The 25,307-nt window shown below is 33.4% G+C and overlaps 3 protein-coding genes and 3 pseudogenes across 6 annotated transcripts; 3 read left to right on the forward strand and 3 right to left on the reverse strand.

Moving 5' to 3' along the window:
* Positions 1–116: 116 nt before the first annotated feature.
* Positions 117–3,216, forward strand: LOC146898484 (uncharacterized; annotated as a pseudogene). The gene is made up of 3 exons (XR_015021131.1): positions 117–241; positions 1,706–2,456; positions 2,900–3,216. The product of XR_015021131.1 is annotated as an uncharacterized LOC146898484 (transcript).
* Positions 3,217–3,589: 373 nt separating this feature from the next.
* On the reverse strand, positions 3,590–5,952 carry LOC146898485 (1-aminocyclopropane-1-carboxylate oxidase homolog 1-like; annotated as a pseudogene). The gene is made up of 3 exons (XR_015021130.1): positions 5,313–5,952; positions 4,540–4,861; positions 3,590–4,060 (listed from the first exon to the last, which is right to left on the reverse strand). The product of XR_015021130.1 is annotated as a 1-aminocyclopropane-1-carboxylate oxidase homolog 1-like (transcript).
* Positions 5,953–9,456: 3,504 nt separating this feature from the next.
* Positions 9,457–10,230, forward strand: LOC146898486 (cysteine-rich receptor-like protein kinase 19). The gene is made up of 2 exons (XM_085736570.1): positions 9,457–9,664; positions 9,992–10,230. Exons 1-2 carry the CDS (start codon positions 9,457–9,459, stop codon positions 10,228–10,230), a joined length of 447 nt encoding a protein of 148 aa, XP_085592696.1.
* A 1,615-nt stretch (positions 10,231–11,845) lies between these two features.
* On the reverse strand, positions 11,846–15,408 carry LOC146898487 (cysteine-rich receptor-like protein kinase 10; annotated as a pseudogene). Its single transcript, XR_015021134.1, has 7 exons — positions 14,583–15,408; positions 14,352–14,477; positions 14,103–14,239; positions 13,806–14,016; positions 12,627–12,864; positions 12,385–12,535; positions 11,846–12,303 (listed from the first exon to the last, which is right to left on the reverse strand). The product of XR_015021134.1 is annotated as a cysteine-rich receptor-like protein kinase 10 (transcript).
* A 1,356-nt stretch (positions 15,409–16,764) lies between these two features.
* Positions 16,765–19,093, reverse strand: LOC146898488 (cysteine-rich receptor-like protein kinase 10). Its single transcript, XM_085735885.1, has 6 exons — positions 18,994–19,093; positions 18,741–18,889; positions 18,421–18,631; positions 17,870–18,107; positions 17,630–17,780; positions 16,765–17,263 (listed from the first exon to the last, which is right to left on the reverse strand). The coding sequence occupies exons 1-6, from the start codon at positions 19,001–19,003 to the stop codon at positions 16,958–16,960; spliced, it is 1,065 nt and encodes a 354-aa protein (XP_085592011.1). The 5' UTR covers positions 19,004–19,093; the 3' UTR covers positions 16,765–16,957.
* A 911-nt stretch (positions 19,094–20,004) lies between these two features.
* Positions 20,005–20,430, forward strand: LOC146898489 (uncharacterized). The gene has a single exon (XM_085736571.1). The coding sequence runs from the start codon at positions 20,005–20,007 to the stop codon at positions 20,428–20,430; it is 426 nt and encodes a 141-aa protein (XP_085592697.1).
* The last annotated feature ends 4,877 nt before the right edge of the window (positions 20,431–25,307 follow it).

A 25,307-nucleotide genomic window follows, 5' to 3' on the forward strand; every position in this document is an offset into this window, starting at 1 on the left:
ATGTATTATGGAACGGAGGAGTAATAAACAATGTTGGGCTCCACTAAATTCCCGCCAAACGTCATTGCTTGATTGTTTATCGAGGAATGTGTTTAGAGTTAGAGTGACCCTCTCTCTCTCTCAATTTCACAATGCCCTAACAAAAAACTCTCCACATTCCACCAATTCTAACGCATTGCTCTGTTCCTCCTCTTCACAAGAAACAAGGTTTTGGCACTATCTTCGTCATTATTTACCAAAGGTATGATCTAAACCATTATTTCTTCACTTCTTCGCAAATCATTGAGTGTTGTATGGGTCTTTTTGCGTTAGGTCTTTTGCAAAGGGAAGAGTGCATGTGTTACTATTGGCCAAGTTCGCCCCGTTTATTTCGTGAAAACATTTTTCTTAAACATGGGTTCATTTTAACTCGTTAATAACAAGATTCGAGACTTTTATGATGGAGAGAAGTGACATGATAGTTAGGGATTAAGTATTTTTTTTTTTTTTTTACTGATAGTAGCAATTTTTGGACATTTTCATTATTTTTAAAAAAAATACACACAATTATTTATTTCAATAGTCTGTTATATCTTAGTTAGCAAGTAAAATTAACAAAAATTTTAAGAAATGAGAATTGAAAACGTTTTCGAAATAAAGGGCGTGTGTATGTTTGGTTCTGTGATAAGAATTGATTTTGTAAAATTGATTCTGATTAAAAGTGATTTGAAGGTAAAGAGATTTGTGTTTAAATACGTTCATGTAAAAGTGAATTGAACAATAGATTTGTGTATACAAATCAATTCTAGAATCAAAAACTACAAATCCTAGTTTCAAGTAGAATCAATTCTCTCGAAAGCAACCAAACATGTCATAATCAATTCTACACCTCCAGAATCAATTTTAACCCCTGTAGAAGTGGAACCAAACATACACGTTTTTTTAACTCCCTGTTATCACTGCTGCTGGAGTTTTGTTTGTAACCCTTTTTAACATGAAAAAAATGCTAACCTTGAGTTTAATAGATGAGCAGCATATTCATTTTACATGTCTATTAGTTTAAAATCAAATGTTGATAGAATTTTTTTACTTGGGTTGGGTCCCGGGGCCTCAGGAGGATCAGGTAGTTTCAGATACACACAAATGAGGTTCTCGGATTGACAACAAGATTCAAACTTCATTCCTCGTGAGATTTGAGTTGAGTCCTTACCAACTAGACTGACCTATGTTTCCGTCTAGCACTGCTAAATTGTCTGTAACTCTGCCACTGCATGTTATTTTCATGTTATAGAATGCAAACTGAATGCACTTGCTATTATAAAAGCATACTGATGCAGGAGGGTTTCTTAGTAATTTAGTAGTATTTATTATTTAGCCAAATCTTAGTAATTTTCTAGAACTTTCTATTATTATTCCGTTTTATTTTATTTTGGCCCACGGGTTTGTTATTTCTTTCACTATATAAGCAGAACTTATGTAGCCTAAGAGGCACACTTTTTGATTCAATAAAATTATTCGAGATTTTCTCTCAATTCTGGTGGATTCCGGAAACCCTTATTTTGATAGGTTTGTTGCTTGCAACCCTATTTTCACAAGTTTGTCGCTTGCAAACTTGTTCTTTTCTATCTAGGTTTAGCGCTTGCTAACCCTACGCTTCCGTACTGCGTCACATACATTTTTTAAACAAACTCATTTTATATTGTTGTTTCTTTTTGTAACATGATAGTTGATCCCGAAAGCGCGAGGAGAATGTCTACTGATGCGGAACATTATTTTGAGGAGAATGCAGGTGTTGTGGACAAAACAAATGAAGAAGATAGTGACTTCTATAATTATCATTCTGAAGAGCTTAAGACTCCAATAAGTTCGTCGGATGATGAAGAAGAAGAAGAAGGAAGCAAGAAACCTGTGTACCCTCAATTCGATGAATCGGCAAAGTTTGGTTATGTAAGTCTTGAGCTTGGGATGTTGTTCACTAACCTAACAAGTTTTAAGACAGCTGTGAAGGATTACAATATCCATTTAAGAAGGGAGATAAAATGGGTCAAGAATGACAAGAATAGAGCTAGGGCAAAATGCAAGCAACAAGAATGCAAGTGGGAGATCTTTTGTAGCTAGAGTGAGTTCTATCAAAGTTTTCAAATCAAGACTTTTGTTTCGAAACACACTTGCTGTAAAGAAGGGATTAAAAATAAACAAGCTAACGGGAAATGGGTTGTTAACAAACTTGAGGACAAGATCAGAACCGAACCTAGCCTTAGTCGCCGTGAAGCGAATATCTAAAGCGCGAGTTTGGGGTGGATGTAAGTGATTCAAAGATTTCTAGAGCTGTGAAACGGGCTAGGGAATTGGTTGAAGCGAGTGAAGACATGCCACAACCTGCTCCACTTTCAATGATACTGGCTAGTGAATCGGTTGAGGCGAGTGAACACGTGTCGCCATCTGATCCACCTTCGCAACAAGATATACCTGCAAATGTTAGTATGCTTGTGTGTCTATAGTTTCTGGTGTAATAGTTTACATTATTTTTTATGATAAAACATAGATACAGTTTGTTACTTCCTGTTCGTACTGTTCTAATAAAACATAGATACAGTTTCTTACCTCCTGTTTATACTGTTCTACTCTAAAAATACGCAGCAACTTTTAACAGCTATCAAAAGGTGTATAGTGAAAAACTGTTTTATTGTATCTTTTTGATGAAAATAATTGTTCCTTTGTATCTAGCACAATAAGAATTGTGTATGTGGCACTGTCTATAAGTTTAGCCCTTCTTTTTATAGTTTCTATTTTATTATGTGTTTCAGTGCTACTTTATTGGCTCCAAATGCAAACTTTGATTTAGATTTAGGAGGATTGTGGTTTAATGGTATTTTTCGTTACGTGGTTTATAGTTTTGATTATGACTTCTTATCTGCAGGGATTGGCTTCCGCGAGTGTTGGTGATAATCTAGCTGCAACTCCTTCGGATAAATAGCACCTGCGAGGCTGTGACAACATTGGTTAAGGGTTTGAGATTCTATTTTCTGAAATTAAGGGTGTAAGTGCACACAGTAGGTGCAACTTTTTGGATTTAATTTTCTGTTTTTTATTGTGGGAATGCACATAGTAGGTGCTAACTTTTTGAGATTTTATTTCCAAATACTCGCAATGTAAATGCACATAGTAGGTGCAAACTTTTTGGATTCTAAAATGGTTGTCCTATGAATCAATACAATCTTGATATGGTAGATTCTATTGGAATTTGAATTACAGCATATTGAAATTGCTGTTATTTGAATCATATGGAAGGTTCCATTTGAATTCATATTACTGCAGCAAGATTATTTTTATAGCCATGTGCTGTAATTTCGTTTGCAGCAGCAATGTTATTTGTTCTATAGCCTTTATCAATTGTGCTAGTTATTTATCCCGAAAATCTTTATAATCTAGCATAATTTCTTGGATAATCTCTCCACTACATGTTGTATTAGCGATCATGCTGTAATATTAAACTTTTGGATGTATCTGTGATTGCAATTAAGGATGCATCATCTGCATTTAATCACAGTTCTCTGCAAAATAAAAAATTGTGACAGACTGGTATCACGTCTGCAATTTAAAACCCAAGTTTACATAACTTTAGTTCTTACTCAATGGTTGATTAACTTGTATAGTTTACGCCAAATTTTAGAAAAGAAAGTAATTACATGGAAACTAAAATCTCAGACTCATAAGACCAAGATTGGAGAGTTTACAAACAAGTCACGTTGAATCTCTCACTTTTACACCTTTCAAGCAAATTTACATTCCTATCAGCCAATTTATTCATTCATCTTGCTTTCCAGCCTGAATTCTGAAGTGATCTAGTGCAGAATTACCATCTAGTCCTTTTCCATAAAAGTGTGAGACAAAGCCTTTAACCGATGTTTCCTTGTAAACAGGAGGATTCTCCGGCGTGAGCAACTCAGTTATAGGTCCATATAGTTTTGAATTCTCAGGGGGAAGATGCTGCCTGAAAAAGTATGCTACTGAAACTCTTGGACCAATTTTTGGTGCCAGAACTCTGTTGAACGCTTAGAAACTTATCGTTGGTGATTAGCTGCAAAATATTGTTTGGACATATAAGGCCAATTTGGATTAGCTTGATCTTGAAAGATTCACAATTAGGATTGGGAATATATAACAAAATATAATATAAATTTGGTGTACTTGGATAACCTTTTGAGTCTGATGATTACTAGACATTAAATCAAGAAAAAACAGAAAGCAAATTTTGCAGCTGGAAGCAGTGAGTATTACTCTATTTGTTTTGTTTTAAAGACACGTTTTTGAATGTCTATTGTATCATCATCTCATAATATGTTACTAGTTGAGGAATTTATTGTTTGCTTCTAAACAAGTTGAAAACTTATTTTATGACAAAGACTAGTAGGTAGTAGCTTTAAAACTTCGTAGAAGTACATGTACTCGAAAGACGCTATCGATGGAAAAATGAAGTTACAAGGAGATGGCATGTGTCCACTTAATCATTCTATAATTAATAGTAGATAGATAGATAGATAGATATGACATTTCTACCTGCATCATGTCACCCAGGTTAACGACCAAAGCGCCAGGAATCGGTGTGACATCAACCCACTGATTTTCGTGGAAAACTTGGAGGCCACCAAGTTGATCTTGTAAGAGAACGGTAAGGAAGCTACTGTCAGAATGAGCACTTGTGCCAAAAGTGAGTTCTGGCTCAGGGCAAGGTGGGTAATAATGGGAAATTATGAAAAGTCCTTCTGCACAATCTATGTCTTTAAGGTAACTGGAATTGAGTCCCAATGCTTCAGAAAGCAATTCAAACAGAATCATCCCCACTTTGTTAACATAGTCAGAGTACTTAATTGTTATATCTCTGCATGTTAACAAGTTAAATATATTAAAATCTGAATTTTTGTATATTTTTAGTTAAATGCAAGGTTTGTACCTAATTTTGAGTAAAAGCACAAGACCAACCATTGTACTGTAGTAATGATTCATTTTAAAGAAAATATGTAAGGGATCCATGCATTATGAACAAATGAATTTGATTGTAATAACTTATTCAGGTAGATGTAAATCTAAATAAGTATTACTAGACAGTTTTGACAACATTCTATAAATAAATTTCTAAATTTTTTGTCAAAGTTTGTACCTAACTTTGTAAACAAAAATTCCTTAAAAGTCTCCGTGAGCTTAGGTCATGGTTCGAACTTCGGATCCTCCACTTACTTACCTTAAAATGAGAATTTCTCGGAGATGTGAATTTCTAACCCCTAAACTACTTGATTAAAAAAAGTATCAAAGAGAGTACATGATAAATATACCTGCAAACTGTAGGCAGATCTTGAGGATCAAGAGGCTGAGGACCCATAACAGAAGAAAGAGTATCCCTCCAATTAACAGCAGGAGTAACATACAAATCAAAATTGGTATGAAAATAAGCTCTTTTAGTAATATCACGAGAATAAAACTCTTTCTTCACTTCAGTGTCTTGTTCATGAAATCTAACAACTCCATCAATCATTTCATCCAAAACAGTAGATGGAATACCATGGTTGACCACTTGAAAGACCCCCCACTTTTCACTTGCATGCTTCACTTTCTCAATTATCTCTAAACGTGAACTTGAACTTGTGTCGGTAAATAAAGGTCCAAAATCTATGGTTGGAATACTAAGATTGGTTGAACTGGTTTGTTTGTTGTTATGTTCATGAATCTTATCATGAATGAAAATCTTTGGGACTTTGGTCAAACCAGCATCTACAAGTCCTTTTACACCTGCTTTTGATTCATCAAGAAGCTTTAACTCTTTGTGTCTATCATAAACATGTTCATGGTCTTGTTTGATTTCTTCTTGATTTGTGTTCACCATGTTTGAGTTTCTTTCTTTGACAACAACTCAACAGATGAGATATTTGTTTTTGGTTTTTTGGGAAATTGTACAATGATGTCTAGAAAATATGTACACTCTCCAATTTTGAAAATAAGTCAAAAAAAGAAAGAACTAAATAATTTTTTACCTATCTTAAAATTACAAGAATTACTAACACGATAAAAGAAAAAATTGACCAAATCGACCATTAACGTGTGATAGCGTTTTCCTTTTGTATTTAGGAGCTTTTTCTACTGAAAATAGTTGACCAAATTTACTGTTTATCCCAGAAAATGCTTCCAAAACCTTTACGTTTCATTGGAATGAGTCTGTGATGGTTCGCCTCGGCCACCACCGAAGGGAAGTACTTCTTCTCACTTTCCCAGAAAACACACCAACCATGTTATCCTATATGAGTCTGTGATGGTTTTATTTTTGTTTTAGGTAGCTTTTTTGTTTTAAGAACTATGCTAAATATACTAAGGTAAGTATGAACGATATTTAGTTTTAATAACTCTAATGTTGTATGTGTTATATATACATACATACACTACAGACAGACACATTTAAGGCAAAGTTGAACTGCATTTCATAAATTGTTGAATGAGTTGTTTTAATTAAGATGTTCAATTTGAAGAGTTTTTTGTTTGATCCTACTTCGTGAGATAAGACATCGTTTCTGTTGTTGCCGTTGGTCTATGGTGGGTGAGATAATGTTATTGTCTCTGTTGCAAAGAAACTTCTGATTGAAGGCGTGTCTCCATTTTAGACATTGAGTTAACATTTTTGACAGGGAAGATTTATTTGGTTGACAGAGGATAACTTAAGGGACCAAAACATAACGTTAATTAGATAAGGGACCGATATGAAAACAACAATTAAGTTTAGCAAACCAAATATGCAATTTAGCAAATAGTAAACTACGTTCAACTAGGCCCCAAATTTCTTGTCTTCATAAAGAAAACAAAACAATCTGTGTTGCAGTTCAGAACTTTTAAAATAATCTGTGTTGAAAAGTTTATGTCATGTTGTAGCTGTTCAGTTCAATTTGCATACAAACAGTTTGGTCGGGACTCGGGGCTTTGCAGTGAACCTGAAGTTTTCAGTTTGGCTTAACTGTAAAAACGAACCAAAGAACCAGTCTGGTTTGGGATGATCCAGAACTGTTTAGTTTGGCCAAACATGGTAAGCTAAATTCAGGTTTAGTATTCTTTCCTTAACTGAACGGTGTCCATGCCTAACTTGATAGTGTTAGGTACATGATAAATTGGCAACCATAGATTGCCTTAAAATGGTGTGCAAGTTAACTAGTTCTAAGTAAGTTCAACAGAATGCTGTCATGTAAAAATTTCAAAACAGAACATTTAACTCTAAATCTCTTTTAGTCATTGTTATGTATAGTCTTCCTCTGTCTCTAATTATACGACAATTGTGGTCTATTCTACATGATTTTTTCTAACTGCATAAATCCGAAGAATCTTCACTTTTTTGGCATTCGATCTTCCTGTTCGACTGTTCGATTTTCACAAAGGAAATAGATGTTTGTCCCAATATCCTTACCTTGGTAAAATGTTTGAGACTGTTACATCATTGATGGAAGGATCCTTGAAACTTTTTGAGGTAGATGAATCATCGGAGGTCATTCTTCCGATTGAAAATGCAGGTTGTTTGGGTTTTGGAAGGATCATTGTGTCACTTGCCAACATAACAACAACAGTTGACATGGTTGGTCTATCTGCCGCATCTTCTTGAACACACAAAAGACCATTGTTTATGCACCTCACAACTTCGTTTTCATCTATACAGGATTTTTCTAGTACCGAATCCATTATTTCCAAACACGTTCCTTCACACCATTTTTTCCATGTCTGCAAGTTATTGTGAATAATTTTAAGCACTAGTTAACACTATCGTATAAATTCTTGATCGGAAAAGAATGAAAAACTCACATATAAAAGAAGACTCTGACCGTGTTCTGATAGATAGAATCCAGTATTCTTTTTCCCACTAATGATTTCCAACACTAGTACTCCAAAGCTGAATACATCGGTTTTCACAGAAAATACTCCTTCCATTGCGTATTCTGGTGCCAAACTGAACTGATATAATGGTTCAGTGAATTGGTTCTATATTTTTCAACCTAACGGAACTGAAACCTGTACAGAAAACTGAACTGGACCTTTTCAAATCGAACTGTTTATTGTAAGCCGAACTGTTTCTAATGACCTGAAGTTCTTATTTTTTATTATTCACCAAATACAAAGTTTCTTTCTTTTTTGTTATTTTGCATCAAAAGGGATATTAGAGGCCATCAAAAGTGAACCATTATCAGAAAAGGGAACTTGATCACATATCTTGCATTTTACTCCCACACGAACAAAGTTAACAATAAAAATTCAGTATCAAGTTCCAGGTTTACTGCCTTCAAATATCATTACATGCCCCTCGCCAAAAAAGTAAATAACAATTAGTAGATATAATATATTTCTAATGAACCAACAACCTAAAAAAGAAAATTTTCCTTTCGTAGTATATTCTAACAAAATGTTGCAACATAATGTCCGAATATTCAAATTTGTATGCAGATTTGGAAACTATGGTGTGAAGGGAAAAGCTGGGAATTCGTTGATCCGATCCAAAGAAAATCATACATCGAAAGTGAAGTTATGAAGTGCGTACACATCGGTTTACTGTGTGTGCAGGAAGATGCTGCAGATCGACCAACCATGTCCACCATTGTTCTCATGCTAGGGAGCGACACAATGATCCTTCCAAAACCAAAAAAACCAGCATTTTCGGTCGGAAGAATGTTCAATGATGAAGATTCCACTTCAAAAAGTTACACCGATAACTCGATTAACGAACTTACTATTACTAGTTTTATACCTAGATAGTTGATCTTATGTTGTAGTTTAAATTTGCTACTAATTTATATTAAATCTCAAAATAGGAGTTTGTCTATACACGTGCATCAACCACCATAAGCTCTAAAGCGATTTTGTTAGCTTCAAACAACTTTCTTTAGTGTTGTGCATCTTTAATTTTGTTTTGGCTGCAGAAATAGACCTTTTATTTTCCTCTAGTGACAGGAACTTGTGCATTTTTTAATCAAACTATGAGTCAATTGAAGTAGGTCGCATTACTGGAGTTGATAAAGTGATAATTGATTGCTTCTCTGAACAAGCACATGTTGTTGGAGCAACAAACTCTGGTTGTTGATAAAGTGACAGTTGACACAGCTCAAAACCAAGCATGAAAACATATGACGAAATGCTTTTTCAATCATCAAAATCTTCAGCATAATCGCTAACCATAAAGCCAAGCAAAATTTTTTCCTAAACTTTTCTTGTAAAGTGTACTACCAATTTTCTTTCCTTTAGGATCTAGAAACAGGTTCAACACAACTTCATTAGATGTGCTCCACATAGTTGCAATATTTCATTTGAAACCTGTCCAAGATTTCTCGCACGTATTTATTTTGTGAAATAAAAATTTCAGTTTCAGATTGTACCACTATAATGCCAAAAAAGTAGCATCATTCCAAGATTTTACATATCAAATTCGACCAGCAGGGATTTTTTTTGAATTTTTCAAACATGGTACTATCGGGTGAATATAAGATCATCAAAAGGCTTGCAGAAACGCCGGGTCAAGGTTCAGAGGAGTTCAAGAACGAAGTAATCTTCATAGCTAAACTGCAACATAGGAATCTTGTGAAACTCTTAGGTTGCTGCATTGAAGACAATGAAAAGATACTAGTATATGAGTACATGCCAAATTCAAGCCCTGACTTTCACCTTTTCAGTATGTTTAGACATAAACATTACTCAACCTATTTGCTTTCATGATTTCAATTTTTTTACTTGCTCCAAGTTAGTTCTGAATATAAGAAGTTACTATACATCTAGCGGTAAAGGTGGTAAATTCATGAGGTAAAAGGATGTTAGACTAAGCAAAAAAAACTGTAACATTACAAAGAATAATCTTAAATGGGAACTTTTTTCATATTGGGAGATAAATTGAAATGGCATAGTATATAGTTTTTGTAGAAAACAATTATGATGGAAAAAGTGAATAACAGTCTCCATTTTTTCCTCAATAACATGAATACAATGTTCATTTGCATGGAAGATGAAGAACAACATAAGCAGTTAGATTGGTCATTACGACTAAGTATTATCAATGGAATCGCAAGAGGACTGCTATACCTTCACCAGGATTCTCGACTTATAGTTATCCATAGAGATCTGAAAGCCAGCAATGTTCTTCTAGACGATGAAATGAATCCCAAAATATCAGATTTTGGATTGGCAAGGAAATTTGAAAAAGGTCAAATTCAGACAAAAACGAAAAGAGTTATTGGCACCTAGTAAGTGTTTATTGGCAACTCTATTTTCAAACAAATATTAGAAAAGTTCACATAATTCACAACTCTGAGTTTGACAGTGTACTTTTGACTTTAAACAGCGGATACATGGCTCTAGAATATGCTATGGTAGGATTATTTTCGTGAAATCCGATGTTTTCAGCTTTGGAGTTCTTTTATTAGAAGTTGTTTATGGAAAAAGGAATGGTGAATTTGTTCTTTCAGAACATAGGCAAAGTCTTCTATTATATGTGAGTTTGGTTGATCACATTTCATCAACAAACTGATATTAGATGGAAAAAGAAGTTAACGACCCAACTATTCCAATTAGAATACATACATAAATAGTTTTATACTTTTGCGAAATTCTTGCAAGAGCTCTAAATGAGATCCTATTGGATATAAAACAATGATAATATACAAACATACTTGTGCTTACTTCTAACCATTTTTGTTCGGGAAAATACTGAGGTAGCGAGTACGAAATATTAGGTCACTTGAACATAAGGGATCGAATGGCATATCGTGTCATGAACCAACTATCAAAAAATAAAAGTATTTTAACATTTTTCTAACAATGTTTCAACTAAAGCGTCTAACTTTTCATATTTGTATATAGACTTGGAAGCTTATGGTTGACATTCATTTGAGAGTTATGAATTAATTCACTGTATTTGACATTCATTTGAGAGTTCTTTGCACTGATGTACTTGTTTATTGAATATTATTTCCTCCTTTAATGACTTTAGTCTTTGTAATTCTAAATTGACCCTTCTATTTAAAAATGTGTCATGAATTAGCTGAAACTGATCTTGGATTTGGTCTACAAGGTTAATATGGGTCTCTGACAGTGCATTGAGGCTGTCCAATATATTCTATAATAACAAAGATCTGTAGTTCCAAAAATGCAACAAGAAAAAAAAATTCCAATTGATAGTGTTAGGTACATGGATAATTGACAACCATAGAATGCTGTCGTGTAAAAATTTCAAAACAGAACATTTATTTCTATATCTCTTTTAGTCGTTGTTATGTTGGGCATAGTTTGCACATATGGCTGCTGCAAGTTCAGGGGAGATGAGCTCTTCTAGAGGGCTGGTCAGAGATTCACTGTAGTTGAGAAACGATGTGTGCCGTTTGAATTAAACTTAGTTTGATTTGCTTAAATTAGGGTGGTAGCTACTCATTTTATATTTCCAATGATATACAATGTATTTGGTTTTTGAAAAGATATATAATGTATTTGTTCTTTTCAATGTCAATCAATTTTAGCTTGTTGAATTTTCGAAAACAAATATATAAATGATTTACTGATTGATCTACCTAGTCATCACTATTCAGTAACATTTATGCAATATAATTTGCTACAACTGAACCTACCTGTTAGCTATAGATTGGCTACAAATTAGCTACAGAATAAGTATTTTTTTTTTAGTGTTACAAGTAATACTCTCAAGTGTTACTGAAATCATTTAGTAACACGGGCTTTACCAAACATTTGTCAAATGTTACAAGATCTAAATAGTAACATTTGTTTTTGATTTAGTTACAATTTTGAAGTGTTACTAAATCTCATATATGTTGTAGTTCTTTTCCTTAGTCTTCCCCTGTCTCTAATAATACGTACAATTGTGGTCTATTCTCCAAATCAGCATAGGATATATGTTTATGTCTAACTTCATAAATCCGAAAAGTCTTCACTTCCTTGGCATTCAATCTTCCTGTTTGATTACAACAAAGGAAATAGGTGTTTGTCCTGATATCCTTACCTAGGTAAAATGTTTGAGACTGTTACATCATTGATGGAAGGATCCTTGAAACTTTTTGAGGTAGATGAATCATCAGAGGTCATTCTTCCGATTGAAAATGCAGGTTGTTTGGGTTTTGGAAGGATCATTGTGTCACTTGCCAACATAACAACAACAGTTGACATGGTTGGTCTATCTGCCGCATCTTCTCGAACACACAAAAGACCTATGTTTATCCACCTCACAACCTCATTGTCGTCGATACATGATTTTCCAAGTACCGAATCCATTATTTCCAAACACGTTCCTTCACACCATTTTTTCCATGTCTGCAAGTTATTGTGAATATTGTTATGCTCTAGTTAACACTAATGTTTAAATTCTTGATCAGATAAGAATGAAAAACTCACATATAAAAGAAGACTTTGACCATGTTCTTATAGATAGAATCCAGTATTCTTTTTCCCACTAATGATCTCCAAAACTAGTACTCCAAAGCTGAATACGTCCGTTTTCACAGAAAATACTCCTTCCATTGCGTATTCTGGTGCCATGTATCCACTATTGGAAATCAATAGAAGTTTATTATTTTTCTTACATCAAGGAATATATTACAAAGAATTCCATTAATTTTCAACCAAGAATAACTCACTAAGTGCCCATTATTCGTCTTGTATTTGCCTGGTTCTGGCCTATGTCAAATGCCCTTGCCAATCCAAAATCTGATATTTTGGGATTCAGTTCATGATCTAACAGAACATTGCTAGCTTTGAGATCTCTATGGATTACTCTTAGTCTAGAGTCCTCATGTAGGTTTAAAATACCTTTAGCTATTCCATTGATAATGCTCAAACTTAGTTTCCAATTTAGTTGCTTTCTCTTTTCATTATCTGACAACAAAGAGACAGAAGAGATCTCAACAAAACATCAGTGTCTGATATAGAAAACTGAAAGGCATATTTAGTTTGAAAAATATGTTTTTTATTTTCATTTTTTGTTTTTGCTCTAATTACAAAACCTATCACCTTGTTTCATAATGTACATGTAAATTAAATGTTTTTGTTTTCTATAGAAAAGTTTTGTTATGTTTTCACTAAATAAATATTTTGCAAATAGGAAACAACGAAAATTGCGGCAGTTTTATAATTAAAAATAAAAACAAAACAAACAATTAAATAAAATGTTTTCTGATATCTAATAGGCCGTATGGTTTGTTTGCTTCTACAATTTTATTAATTATTTTCACTCTTAATTATAAAAGTTCCACCCAAACAAGTCTTAAGGGAACTAGCAAAAAGCAGATAGCAAGTGTTTGCCTTAGCATGGAAAAAATGCATTATGTGTATTCACACACTTTTCTGTATGCATTTCTTTTTTAAGAAGACTTTTCTGTATGCATTATTTATCGACTTTTCATAAGATATCTTGTCGGTAGTTTCACATAAAGATCTTGAAAACAAAATGAGCCACAACTTTCCTGGGGATTATGACTTGAGTTGTGTCTTTCATTCACCAAGTAAAGAGATATCAATATCATATAGTTCAATTCATGATACTCTTATGACAAGTATTAGTACACAATAAAGTTCTACCTTACTCCCAACTACTTCATAGCCCACATCATTAATATTAACAATTGACTAGTCTGAACTAGAAGATATTTTTCCAACTAAAAATCAACAGAAATGGAGAGAAACGATAAAAATGTCGGTTGTTTGAGAGCTGAAAACTAATTAAGTAGAACTCATAAAATGTTAAAACAAATATTGCACTAATTGAAATTTAAAATGTTTCCTTCAACACCATGCAATGTAGTTATCAGATAACATACCAAACAGGTGAAAGTCGAGACTTGCATTCGGCATAAACTCATACACAAGTAGCTTTTCATTTCCTTCCAAGCAGCATGCTAAAAGTCTTACAAGATTGCGATGTTGCAATTTTGCTATAAACATTACTTCATTCTTGAACTCCTCCGAGCCTTGTCCAGAAGTTCTTGAGAGCCTTTTTACTGCTATTTGTCTTCCATCTGGCAGAATTCCCTATATATGTTTGAAACAAAACTAAAATTATAATGAAAATTAACCGTATTAAATAACATATATTAAAAATTCCAAATCATAAATACCTTGTAAACAGAACCAAATCCACCTTCCCCTAATTTAGATGTTTCTGAAAAATTATTAGTACAACGTTGAATTGTGATCAATGGGATTGTAGGAAGATCGGCATTCAGTGTTTCCTCATATGCAGGTGCCAGCCAATCTGTAAAAAATGTTTGTTTAATTTATATTTGATAATCTGAATTAAATGACCATATTTGAATATGTGAAATATGCTACCAAACAAATTAGCATGTATTATTTTAGGAAGTTACCTTTTCTAACTCTATTCTTGCACCAGAAGCAGTATAAAGTAAAACTTAGTAGAATTACTGATCCCAGCACACTAAAGCCAATGATCAAGTTTCTTGACTTACTAGTACCTTTCTTTTTTGCTGTAACTGTAATAGAATAAAAAAGGATTATAATTTCTATTTACTACCAGTGAAAATGGGAATATGAAACACCATAAAGTAAATAAAATCTCAAAGTAATTGATGTGTCACCTGTTTGTGGATCAGGAATTGCTCATGGTTCTGATAGAACATATAATCATCATACCTAATTTGACAACTAGCAGATGAAACCTGCCACCCCAACTTCTGTTCACAACATGTGGCAACCTTTGCTAACATAAACTCCAAACACTGTCTGCTCTACTGCATTGAACCAGTCCATACCTTCCCACGGTAGAACTCAAGTTGAAACTACCCATATAATACAATTGGTTGCTCTCAGTAGTTGCTTTTTTGATCAAAAATTTCATCAAATCCTCACTTTTCTGAATTTCTATTGCATTAGAGACCGTTTTGGATCCAACATGAGTCCAATTAGGGTTTGTTGTGACTTTCCCAAAGAAATTCTCATTTGAGTACCTCAAAATGCAGAAGCTGTAAAATATAGTAGCGGAGACTCTATTGGGGCAGCGCTCAAGAATTTCTCTGGTAGCAGAAGCGACACAGAATTCACAAAAGTTTACATCGCCACGACAATCATAGAGACCATACACTGCATCTCCTTTTGTTGGGTTATCGCCTATGCTGGTGTAGTTATAACCTTTTCTACTGGCTGCTTCAGAAGATAGATATGAAAGCATGCTTTTGAGATTTGTTTTGTAAGCATTGCTAAGAACCTTTGGTGTCGAGTAATTACAGTCATCCCCACATAAGTGGGTGATTGAGCTTTTGTAATGAGTTGTTTGAAGCTTAGATATAGTATGAAAGCAAAAAATATTGATGTCAAGTTTAGTTTTCTTCCTTCCATGGAGTACTATGTTCCTATTGCATGATCCCAATTATTGCCAATGATGTTGTAATGATAATTGAGATATTATGTTTATGGGAAATGTTAACTTGTGCCCTCAAGGCACAAGTTAATAAGCTAAAAATAGAAGTATTTTCTTGAAATTTGTGTATTCAATGATGTAAAAGTTGAAGAATTTATATTTTCAATACAAAATTCATTTATTATTTCTCTTTTTAGTTCCCTAACTTGTGCCCTTAGGGCACAAGATAACATGACCCTATGTTTATAAGTCTTAAGCAAGTGATGTTGTAATGATAATAAATTTTTGAGTCATGAATTTATGTTTACCAAGTCCACTCTTCATGTGTTTGTATTAATATATAGTATGTAGGAAAGTCAAACGATATTATTGGTTATTATGCCATTAATTATTAGTCATGATAAGACATTAGTTGACATTATGTTTATTGTAATTCATTTTCCTATATGAACAGTCTTGGACCGTAGAAATAAAATATGAAAGAATTATTCCTCTAATCTTCTTATATGTTTTTCTAGATATATGAAAGAGAAATGATTTAAAAGTTTGTATGACTATTCAACTGACTACTACATTGTTTGCCGGCCTCCAAGTTTAATAAAATTGAAATGGTTTTCCATGATTTGCATTAAATATACAAAATGTAGTTAAGTTTTGACTAATGATTTCTCTACCAACTTGTCTTGCTTTATCTTTCCTTAATGTTTTTTATACAGTAGTACATATTTTAAGGTTGTATGCTCTTTACTGTCTCTATACAGAATTATGTTTATGGCTTCTCATTAGTGCTCTAATTCCAGCTTCTTTAATAAAACAGCTGTTTTATCTGAACATCCAAATACAGGTATCGTATGCGATACTATATCGGTTTATCTCTATATATCTCTTACTTTTAATCTTCTACAACTTATGCACATTTTAAAAATACACACAAACCTTAAAGACACTGTATTTGACAAATTTTGAGAGTTCTTTGCACTGATGTACTTGTTTTAAGCTCATACTTCTACTTCTTTACTTACTTCACTCGATCTTCAAAATATTTGACCTGGCATATCTCCCTTTCTTCCTTGACTTGATCAATGCTAGTAAGAGGATTACATATACATCGAATAACTAGAAAGATAAAGAAAGGAGGGAAAAGATAAAATTCATAATCTGATCCCCAGCGTGCCTGAGCAGGTAACCGCTGCTGCATCCCATTGCGAACAACCATTTGGGAGGATATCAGACAGTGCATTGTCGAATGTTGGTGGAAGAGGTAATATACTTTCCTTTGACTATTACTTTTTTATTTAACATGCATTGTCCAATGATTTGTCATTGTGTCACTTCTGAAATATAACTGCAATTTCACATTCCATGCTATGTGGATTCATTTCTAAAGTAACAAGTTAATCTTATTCAAATAAGCCTTTTCGATCACAAATAAAATTATAAAACCAAAATGCATGACATTTAAGTCAAGGATGTCTTCCATTTTAGTAATAGATTGTACAATTAAGGCTTGTTCGCAGAAAAGTATTTATCGCGTTACAACCCAGTTTGAGTAAACTTCTACAAAAACATTTATGCAAAAAATATTAAAGGAATCAACTATCTAGGTGAAACAATAGTTATGGGTACTTCATCAACATAATTATCCTTATAACTTTTTAAAGTTGGATTGTCCTCCGTAATTCTTCCAACTGAAAATGCCGGTTGCTTGGGTTTTGGAATGGGCATTGTGTCACTGCCTAGCATAGCAACGACGGTGGACATGGTTGGTCGATCTGCAGCATCTTGTTGTACACACAATAGACCAATGTGTATGCACTTCATAACCTCACTTTCAATGTATGATTTTTTGTGGATTGGATCAATTAATTCCAAACTTTTTCCTTCACACCAAAGCTTCCAAGTCTGGATACAAATATGAATACTTAGACACTTTATTTTAAATATTGTTAGAAAAATGTTAAAATACTTTTATTTTTTGATAGTTGGTTCATGACATGATATGCCATTAGATCCCTTATGTTCAAGTGGCCTAATATTTCCTACTTACTACCTCAGTATTTTCCCAAACAAAAATGGTTAGAAGTAAGCACAAGGTATGTATGTATACTATTATTGTTTTATAACCAATAGGATTTCAATTATAGGGCATTGCAAGAATTTCACAAAAGTATAAAACTATTTATGTGTTCTAACTGGAATAGTAGGGTCATCAACTTCTTTTTCCATCTAATATCAGTTTGTTGATGAAACGTGATAAGCCAAACTCACATATAATAGAAGACTTTGCCTGTGTTCTGAAAGAACGAATTCACCGTTCCTTTTTCCATATACAACTTCTAATAAAAGAACTCCAAAGCTGAAAACATCGGATTTCACTGAAAATAATCCAGCCATAGCATATTCTGGAGCCATGTATCCGCTGTTTAAAATCAATACAGCACAGTGAGTTGTAAATCACGTGAAATTTTATAATATTTGTTTGAAAATAGAGTTGCCAATAACACTTACTAGGTGCCAATAACTCTTTTTGTTTTTGTCTGACTTTGACCTTTTTCAAATTTCCTTGCCAATCCAAAATCTGATATTTTTGGATTCATTTCATCGTCTAGAAGAACATTGCTGGCTTTCAGATCTCTATGGATAACTCGAAGTCGAGAATCCTGGTGAAGGTATAAAAGTCCTCTTGCGATTCCATTGATAATATTTAGTCGTAATGTCCAATCTAGTTGCTTATGTTGTTCTTCATCTGCCATGCAAATGAACATTGTATTCATGTTATTGAGGAAGAAATGGAGACTGTTATTCACTTTTTCCATCATAATTGTTTTATACGAAAACTATCTACTATACCATTTCAATTTATCTTCCAATATGTAAAATGTTCCCATTTAAGATTATTCTTTGTAATGTTACAGTTTTTTTTTTGTTTCCCTCATGATAGTACCACCTTTACCGCTAGACGTATAGTAACTTCTTATAGTTAAAACTAACTTGGAGAAAGTAAAAAAATTATAATCATGAAAGGAAATAGGTTGAATAATATTTATGTCAAAACATACCGAAAAGGTGAAAGTCAAGGCTTGAATTCGGCATGTATTCATATACTAGTATCTTTTCATTTCCTTCAATGCAGCAACCCAAGAGTTTCACGAGGTTTCTGTGTTGCAGTTTAGCTATGAAGATTACTTCATTCTTGAACTCCTCTGAACCTTGATCAGACGTTTCGGCAAGCCTTTTGACTGCAATTTCTGTCCCATCTGGTAAAGTACCCTGACAAAAAGATAGAAAATAAATTTAAGAGATCATGAATGTGTCATAGTTTTGAAACAAAATCATATATGCATAGGAAGCTTGGCTTCTTTATCCATTTCATTCATACCTTGAAAACAGGTCCAAAGCCACCTTCTCCTAACTTTGATGATGATGAAAAGTAATTAGTGGCATGTTGAATTACAGAAAAAGGGATCATAGGAAGGTCTCCATTTAATGTATCATCTATTTTTGATGTTTTCTTCAACAGAAATCCACCTACCACGGAAGCTAGTAAGTTTGAAGAAAGACAAAATGTCATAGGTAAATTTGTGAAATGTGCTTAGAGGACTTTCAACATGTATGTAACTTGTTAAAGTTACCTTTAGACATCCCATTCTTTCTCCAGTAGTAGTAGACACAAGAACATAGGAGAGATACTGGCACTAGTAAAGATGATGATCAAGGTTTTTTTTTGCTTGGCTGCAAAAGTAACATGGATCAAAATGATGCATTTATTTTCTCAGGTATAAGTTAAATGAATTTGAAATGAGCATGAATACACCAGGGAGTTTTAGGCCCCATTTACTTTATGAAAATATTTTATATTTTCATTTTCTAAATTATGTATGCATATTATGTTAAGAATGAAAGAAGAAGAAAGATTACTTGAGGAGAAAGTAACCTGACATAGTTTGCCACACAAACTCAGTTTCTGTTATGGCAGTTAGAGATAGCTATGATAGGATGTAGTTAGTGTATGATAGTTAAGCTGCACTCATATTTGCCTATAAATAAGTGCTGCATCATTGTAACAGATTCACTCTTCATAATAATGAATTTTCTCTCCTTCATTTTCTCCTTTTCCCTCAATTTGTAGCTTTCTTATTATGGTATCAGAGCCTGGTTTTGAGAAGGTTGTTACGATTCAGTTACGATTCCCTTCCGCCATGGATGTGTACTCATCAAGCTTCGTTTTCTTCTTTGTTTTCTTCTGAAGATTCTACATCTTCTTTGCTTGTTTCTTTTCGCTTTTCTTTGTGATTTCATCACTTTCTCTTCCTTCGTTGATTCCTGAATGTTCATCTTTTTCTTCCTTGTTTTTCTGCAACTATGGTGCGTAACAATGGAAATGCTAACAATAATGGAGTTCAAGATCCAACACAGGATTTATCTTCACCTTACTATGTTCATCCTAGTGATGGACCTCATTATGTGACAATCAAGCCTCAATTGAACACGTCCAATTATCAAGCTTGGGCACGTGCTACGCGTAGAGGTCTTGGTGGCAAGAACAAGTTCCAATTTGTAGATGGAACCATTGTTCCTCCTGCACATGATGCTTTGAGTTTTTCTTCTTGGGAGAGTGCAATAATCTCATCCATTCTTGGATCATGAACTCTGTTTATGATTCAATTGCACAGAGTATTGTCTATATTGATCACATTTCTGATGTATGGAGAGAGTTGAAGGAGCGTTTCAGTAAAGCTGATCGCATTCATGTTTGGAAACTCAAAATTGAGATTAACAATCCGAAGCAAGGCACAAATTCTGTCAATGATTATTATGCTGAATTCAAGTCTCTATGGGAGGAATTTGATAGCCATAGGCCCGCACCTTCTTGTGTTTGTCTTCATAGATGTGTTTGTGCTTCTACGCGGAATGTTAAGGAATTTAGGCATGAGGATCAGGTTATTCGGTTCTTGAGTGGTTTGAATGATCAGTTTCCTATTGCGAGGACTCAGATTCTGCTAATGGATCCTTTACCACCTCTCAACAAAGTTTATTCTTTGGTGGCACAAGAAGAGAGTCATGAGTAGAGGTGTCAATAGATCCCCAAATTTCAAAGCCCACTTAAAAAAGCCCCCACCAAACCCACTAAATTAAAGCCTCCTAATTGAACAAAATTATGAAATCTACTCTTCCCCCAACACAAAACACTTGTGCCCTGCAGCCATGCCCAAAATGCCCATGCGCTAGTTAACTAGCGCAAGTGTTAAATAATGCGCAAGTTAAGTTAAATGGCGTGAGTTAAGTGGCGCAAGTTTAGTTAAGTGGCGTGAGTTAAGTGGCGCACAGTGGCTACTTTTTTTTTAATTTATTTACTATTTTCAAATTATTTTATTTACTTTATTCTAAAATATTTTATTTACTTTATTCTAAATTATTTGTTCACTTTATTTTAAATTATTTGTTCACTTTATTCTAAATTATTTATTTGCTATATTCTAATTTATTTATGCACTTAAAATAAATTCGAAATTAGAAATTAATTCGATTTTATTTATTCAATACATAATCATAAACATAAAATAAATGCAAATATAAATACAAATAAAAAAACAAATTTAATAAATATAACTCTCGTTTTATTAATATCATTGAAACATTACAATAATCAATACATATATTTTATTTGAATTCACTAATCTACTTATTATCTTTTTACCCTCTTGGGGGTAAAAAGTTATTTTTACCCTCTTCGGCATATAGCAATAGTTCTTGGGGAAAATAGTAATCAGTCATGTTGGGGAAAAAGACATCAAGATCCCTTGAGGTAAATTTAAGGCTTAATTGCATGTTTGATCCCTTAAGTTTATTTTAGTTTTCAAGTTGGTCCTTTATGTTTTAAAAGTTTCAAGTTGGTCCCTCACGTTTTAAAAGTTTCAAGTTGGTCTAAAACGTTACTCATATTGTAATAAGTTAGTCCCTTACGCGACATAATATTGAGTTTAATAAAACAAAAAAAATTTAAAAAATGTTTTAAAACTGATTTTCTAAATAAGTTAAGTTCTATCACCCATATTGTCAACCCGAATCTTTAAATGTTAAGTGAGTGAAGGGACTAACTTATTCCAACGTGAGTATCGTTTTGGACCAACTTAAAACTTTTAAAACGTAAGGGACCATCTTGAAACTTTTAAAACATAAGGGACCAACTTGAAAAATAAAATAAACATAAAGGATCAAACATGCAATTAAACATAAATTTAAATTTGGTTCCTTTTATACCCCCATGATGATTCTTTTTACCCACGGTAAAAAGATTTTGGGAGTAAAAGGAAGCAAACCTAATTTTACCTCAAGGGATGATGTCTTTTTCCCAAACTCGACTGACCACTATTTCCCCCAAGAGCCACTACTATATACCTAAAGGGGTATAAAGAGCCTAGAGACTATAGAAGCAAAAAAGAAGAAGAGAAAGAGGGGGGAGAGAGTGGGAGAAGATACTGTGAGGAAAAGAGGAAGTTTGTGAGGGTATTTATAGGTAAGAATGATAACCTAGTTTGTATCTACAATAAATATGGTAAAAAAAAACGTGAAAAAGTGGTTAAAAACGTGTTAATTGAATGTTGAAAACCTGACCAAAGTGAAAAAACGTTTGTTCTTCAGTTTTGACCACCGGCCAACTTGCGTGAGTTACCTCACGCAAAAGCTCAGTGGTGCGTGACTTAACTCACACAGGGGTATATTTGGAAAACATGCTGGGTGCGAGCAAAATGTGCTGGGGGAAGAGCAGAATTCCAAAATTATTTGGGGTCAAGCCCACTATAAAATCTACTTATTTGTGGGCCTAAAAAAGTCCCATATTAATTTTGTTTTTCTTTTTTCGTTAAAAAAAAAGTTTGTTTTGGGTAAAAAAAAAAGATTTTTTTCGGTAAAAAAAAAATGTTTATAGAAATTTTGGGGCTTTGTGTCACGACCCAAAAACAATCATCGCGACCGGCGCACGAACTAGATCATTCTAGCCCGGCAAGCCTATTAATCAAACTTGACAACTATAATAAATAAATAAAAATTCCAATTTGAATTTCATTTAAAAAATATTCACGGAAATTTCGACAGAGTTTCCCTTGTAATTTCAACATTTCCAAGATGTAAATCCTGTTTTAAAAACCTGTTCTATCAACCAGAACCTCCAAATAACATTTTATTTTTCATACTACTTATACAACTCAAATTAAAACATCCTATACATCCAAATAGTGCAGATACATCAATTGACACTAGGTTATACATAAATAAAAGAGTCAGCCATCATTCACTTAATAATCACCTTAAGGTTACAATCAACCTTAGTTACAACTCAACTTATAGAATCCAAAAGTTAAGATACTTAATTACAATTACAATTCACATCAATACTAACTATATTCTCCGATCCTATTTCAACCTCAATGATATTGATTCAAAATTCGATTTGAAATCATAAAAAAAAACTTCAAAGGAAAATGATGTGAATTAAGCCATTCAAAATTGAATTAAGCCATTCAAAAGCCTATTTCAAGTTAATTTCTGTCTTCTTTCTAATGGTAAGAGTCTCATTCCAAAATGATGTATGAATACAGAGATACGACAGAAACATTACTACAGCAATGGTGCAGATTTTAATTCAGCAACTCAAAATTCTAACTCAGTTTTCTCAGACATAGAGTATCGAAATTAAGTTCTTCCAAAGCCAATTTCGTGTTAAAATTTGTCTATTTTCCAATGGTTCAATTCCCACTCAAAAACGATGCTTGTACATGCATTTACGACAATTTTTCTGACAGCAGGTCTATACGAAATTAAATGGTTAAATTTCCCTTTTTCTCAATTTTTAACATAATCCCACTACCATTAACTTTGATTTCCACTTCAGCCCAATAACAACAATATTAAGAACACCTCAACATAGTGATCATTAATTTCCCAAATTCATAGTTAACAATTTCCATTTAAAGCATAACACTAAATTCATCGCCTTAAACAACAATTTCAACTCCGTACAATCAAATTCAAACCTAAAGGAAGAAACTCACCTCAGCTGGTTCTGAATTCTTCTAGCAGTTTATGCATCAATTTGAGCTTCAAACCAATAACCAAACCCTAACTTCAATCATGCTTATGTCTTCCACCTCTTGCTTCAAAACGCCAAACCAACCAAAACAGTTTCATGACATACACATATAAAGCCACTTATTGGGCTAAAATGAAACCTCCCAAACTTCTAATGAAGATGATGGCTCGGCAGAGGAGAGAAAGGGGAGAAAGTGAGGTTCAAAGTTTATCTAGGGTGCCAAACACATCAAGGGTGGTGTTGGTTTGATTACAAGTAGCATTTATTGAGTTTTTAGAAAAATTATGATGAAGATTGGGTGAGGGAAGTGAGGACCGAGGGAGAGAAAGTGAGGAGAGATATTTGTGAGGGAAGTGTGTGGAAAATTCCATAATTTTCCCATAAAAAAAATATTTGACCACCAAAATGTCTAAATTGCCCTTTGGCTTAAAAAATATCTTGGAGATATTACATTCTACCCCCCTTAAAAAAATTTCGTCCTCGAAATTTTAGAAATTTATTTGCTAATAAGCATAAACAATTTCTCCATAATTTCAACTTTAGATTCCAACATACGTCCATTACGAACTGATTCTTTCTGACTGACTAATTTTAAACTGCATAGGTACCAGCCACCATGCTTCCGCTGCGCCACTCTGATTTATTTCTTCGCACCTTACATCATACTCCTTATATTGCGTCTTCTGTTAAGGTTTCATTCATCTTTCATACATTTGTTCTAACTGTCATATACTAGTCTGAGTTGATCAGGCTCAGCCAGACATGACATTTGGAATAAATATTTGGAACCCAATAGTCACACTACATCTTATTGAATTCCATTGACCCAAGGCACGATCTGAATCGACCTGCTCTGATACCAACTTTGTCACGACCCAAAAACAATCATCGTGACCGGCGCACGAACTAGATCATTCTAGCCCGGCAAGCCTATTAATCAAACTTGACAACTATAATAAATAAATAAAAATTCCAATTTGAATTTCATTTAAAAAATATTCACGGAAATTTCGACAGAGTTTCCCCTGTAATTTCAACATTTCCAAGATGTAAATCCTGTTTTAAAAACCTGTTCTATCAACCAGAACCTCCAAATAACATTTTATTTTTCATACTACTTATACAACTCAAATTAAAACATCCTATACATCCAAATAGTGCAAATACATCAATTGACACTAGGTTATACATAAATAAAAGAGTCAGCCATCATTCACTTAATAATCACCTTAAGGTTACAATCAACCTTAGTTACAACTCAACTTATAGAATCCAAAAGTTAAGATACTTAATTACAATTACAATTCACATCAATACTAACTATATTCTCCGATCCTATTTCAACCTCAATGATATTGATTCAAAATTCGATTTGAAATCATAAAAAAAAACTTCAAAGGAAAAAATTAACTAAAGGCATCAACACCATAATAATTCCAAAAGTTCTTACTTGATCTAGAACATCATCAGCAACACTAAGACAATCATTCAAGGCAATAAAATAAATCAATCGACTCATAGTATAACATTTCAAAGTCTAAGTCCTAATTTTGATTATCATCCCTTAATCTCTAATCCTTCTCACTATTTAAACATCTTTAGTCACAAATCATATCCACGCTATTTGATCACATCAAATCTTTAGACTTAAACCTTAATAAGAATTTTACATGGTCTTATGCATATAAATTCTATCTTATCGAGGAATTAACATAAATTTAGTACGCTATTCCTCATTTCCAACTATTGGTAAAGTGCCCCTGGAATATTTCTTCGTAGCTAACTCATTCTAAACATAATTTTCATGTTAATATGTGTATGCTATGTTAGTATTCATGTTGGAGGGTCCTTAGAATT

The sequence above is a fragment of the Medicago sativa genome, chromosome 8, assembly GCF_051527215.1.
Source record: "Medicago sativa cultivar Bolivia chromosome 8, Bolivia_mono, whole genome shotgun sequence".
In the NCBI taxonomy this organism is placed as follows: domain Eukaryota; kingdom Viridiplantae; phylum Streptophyta; class Magnoliopsida; order Fabales; family Fabaceae; genus Medicago; species Medicago sativa.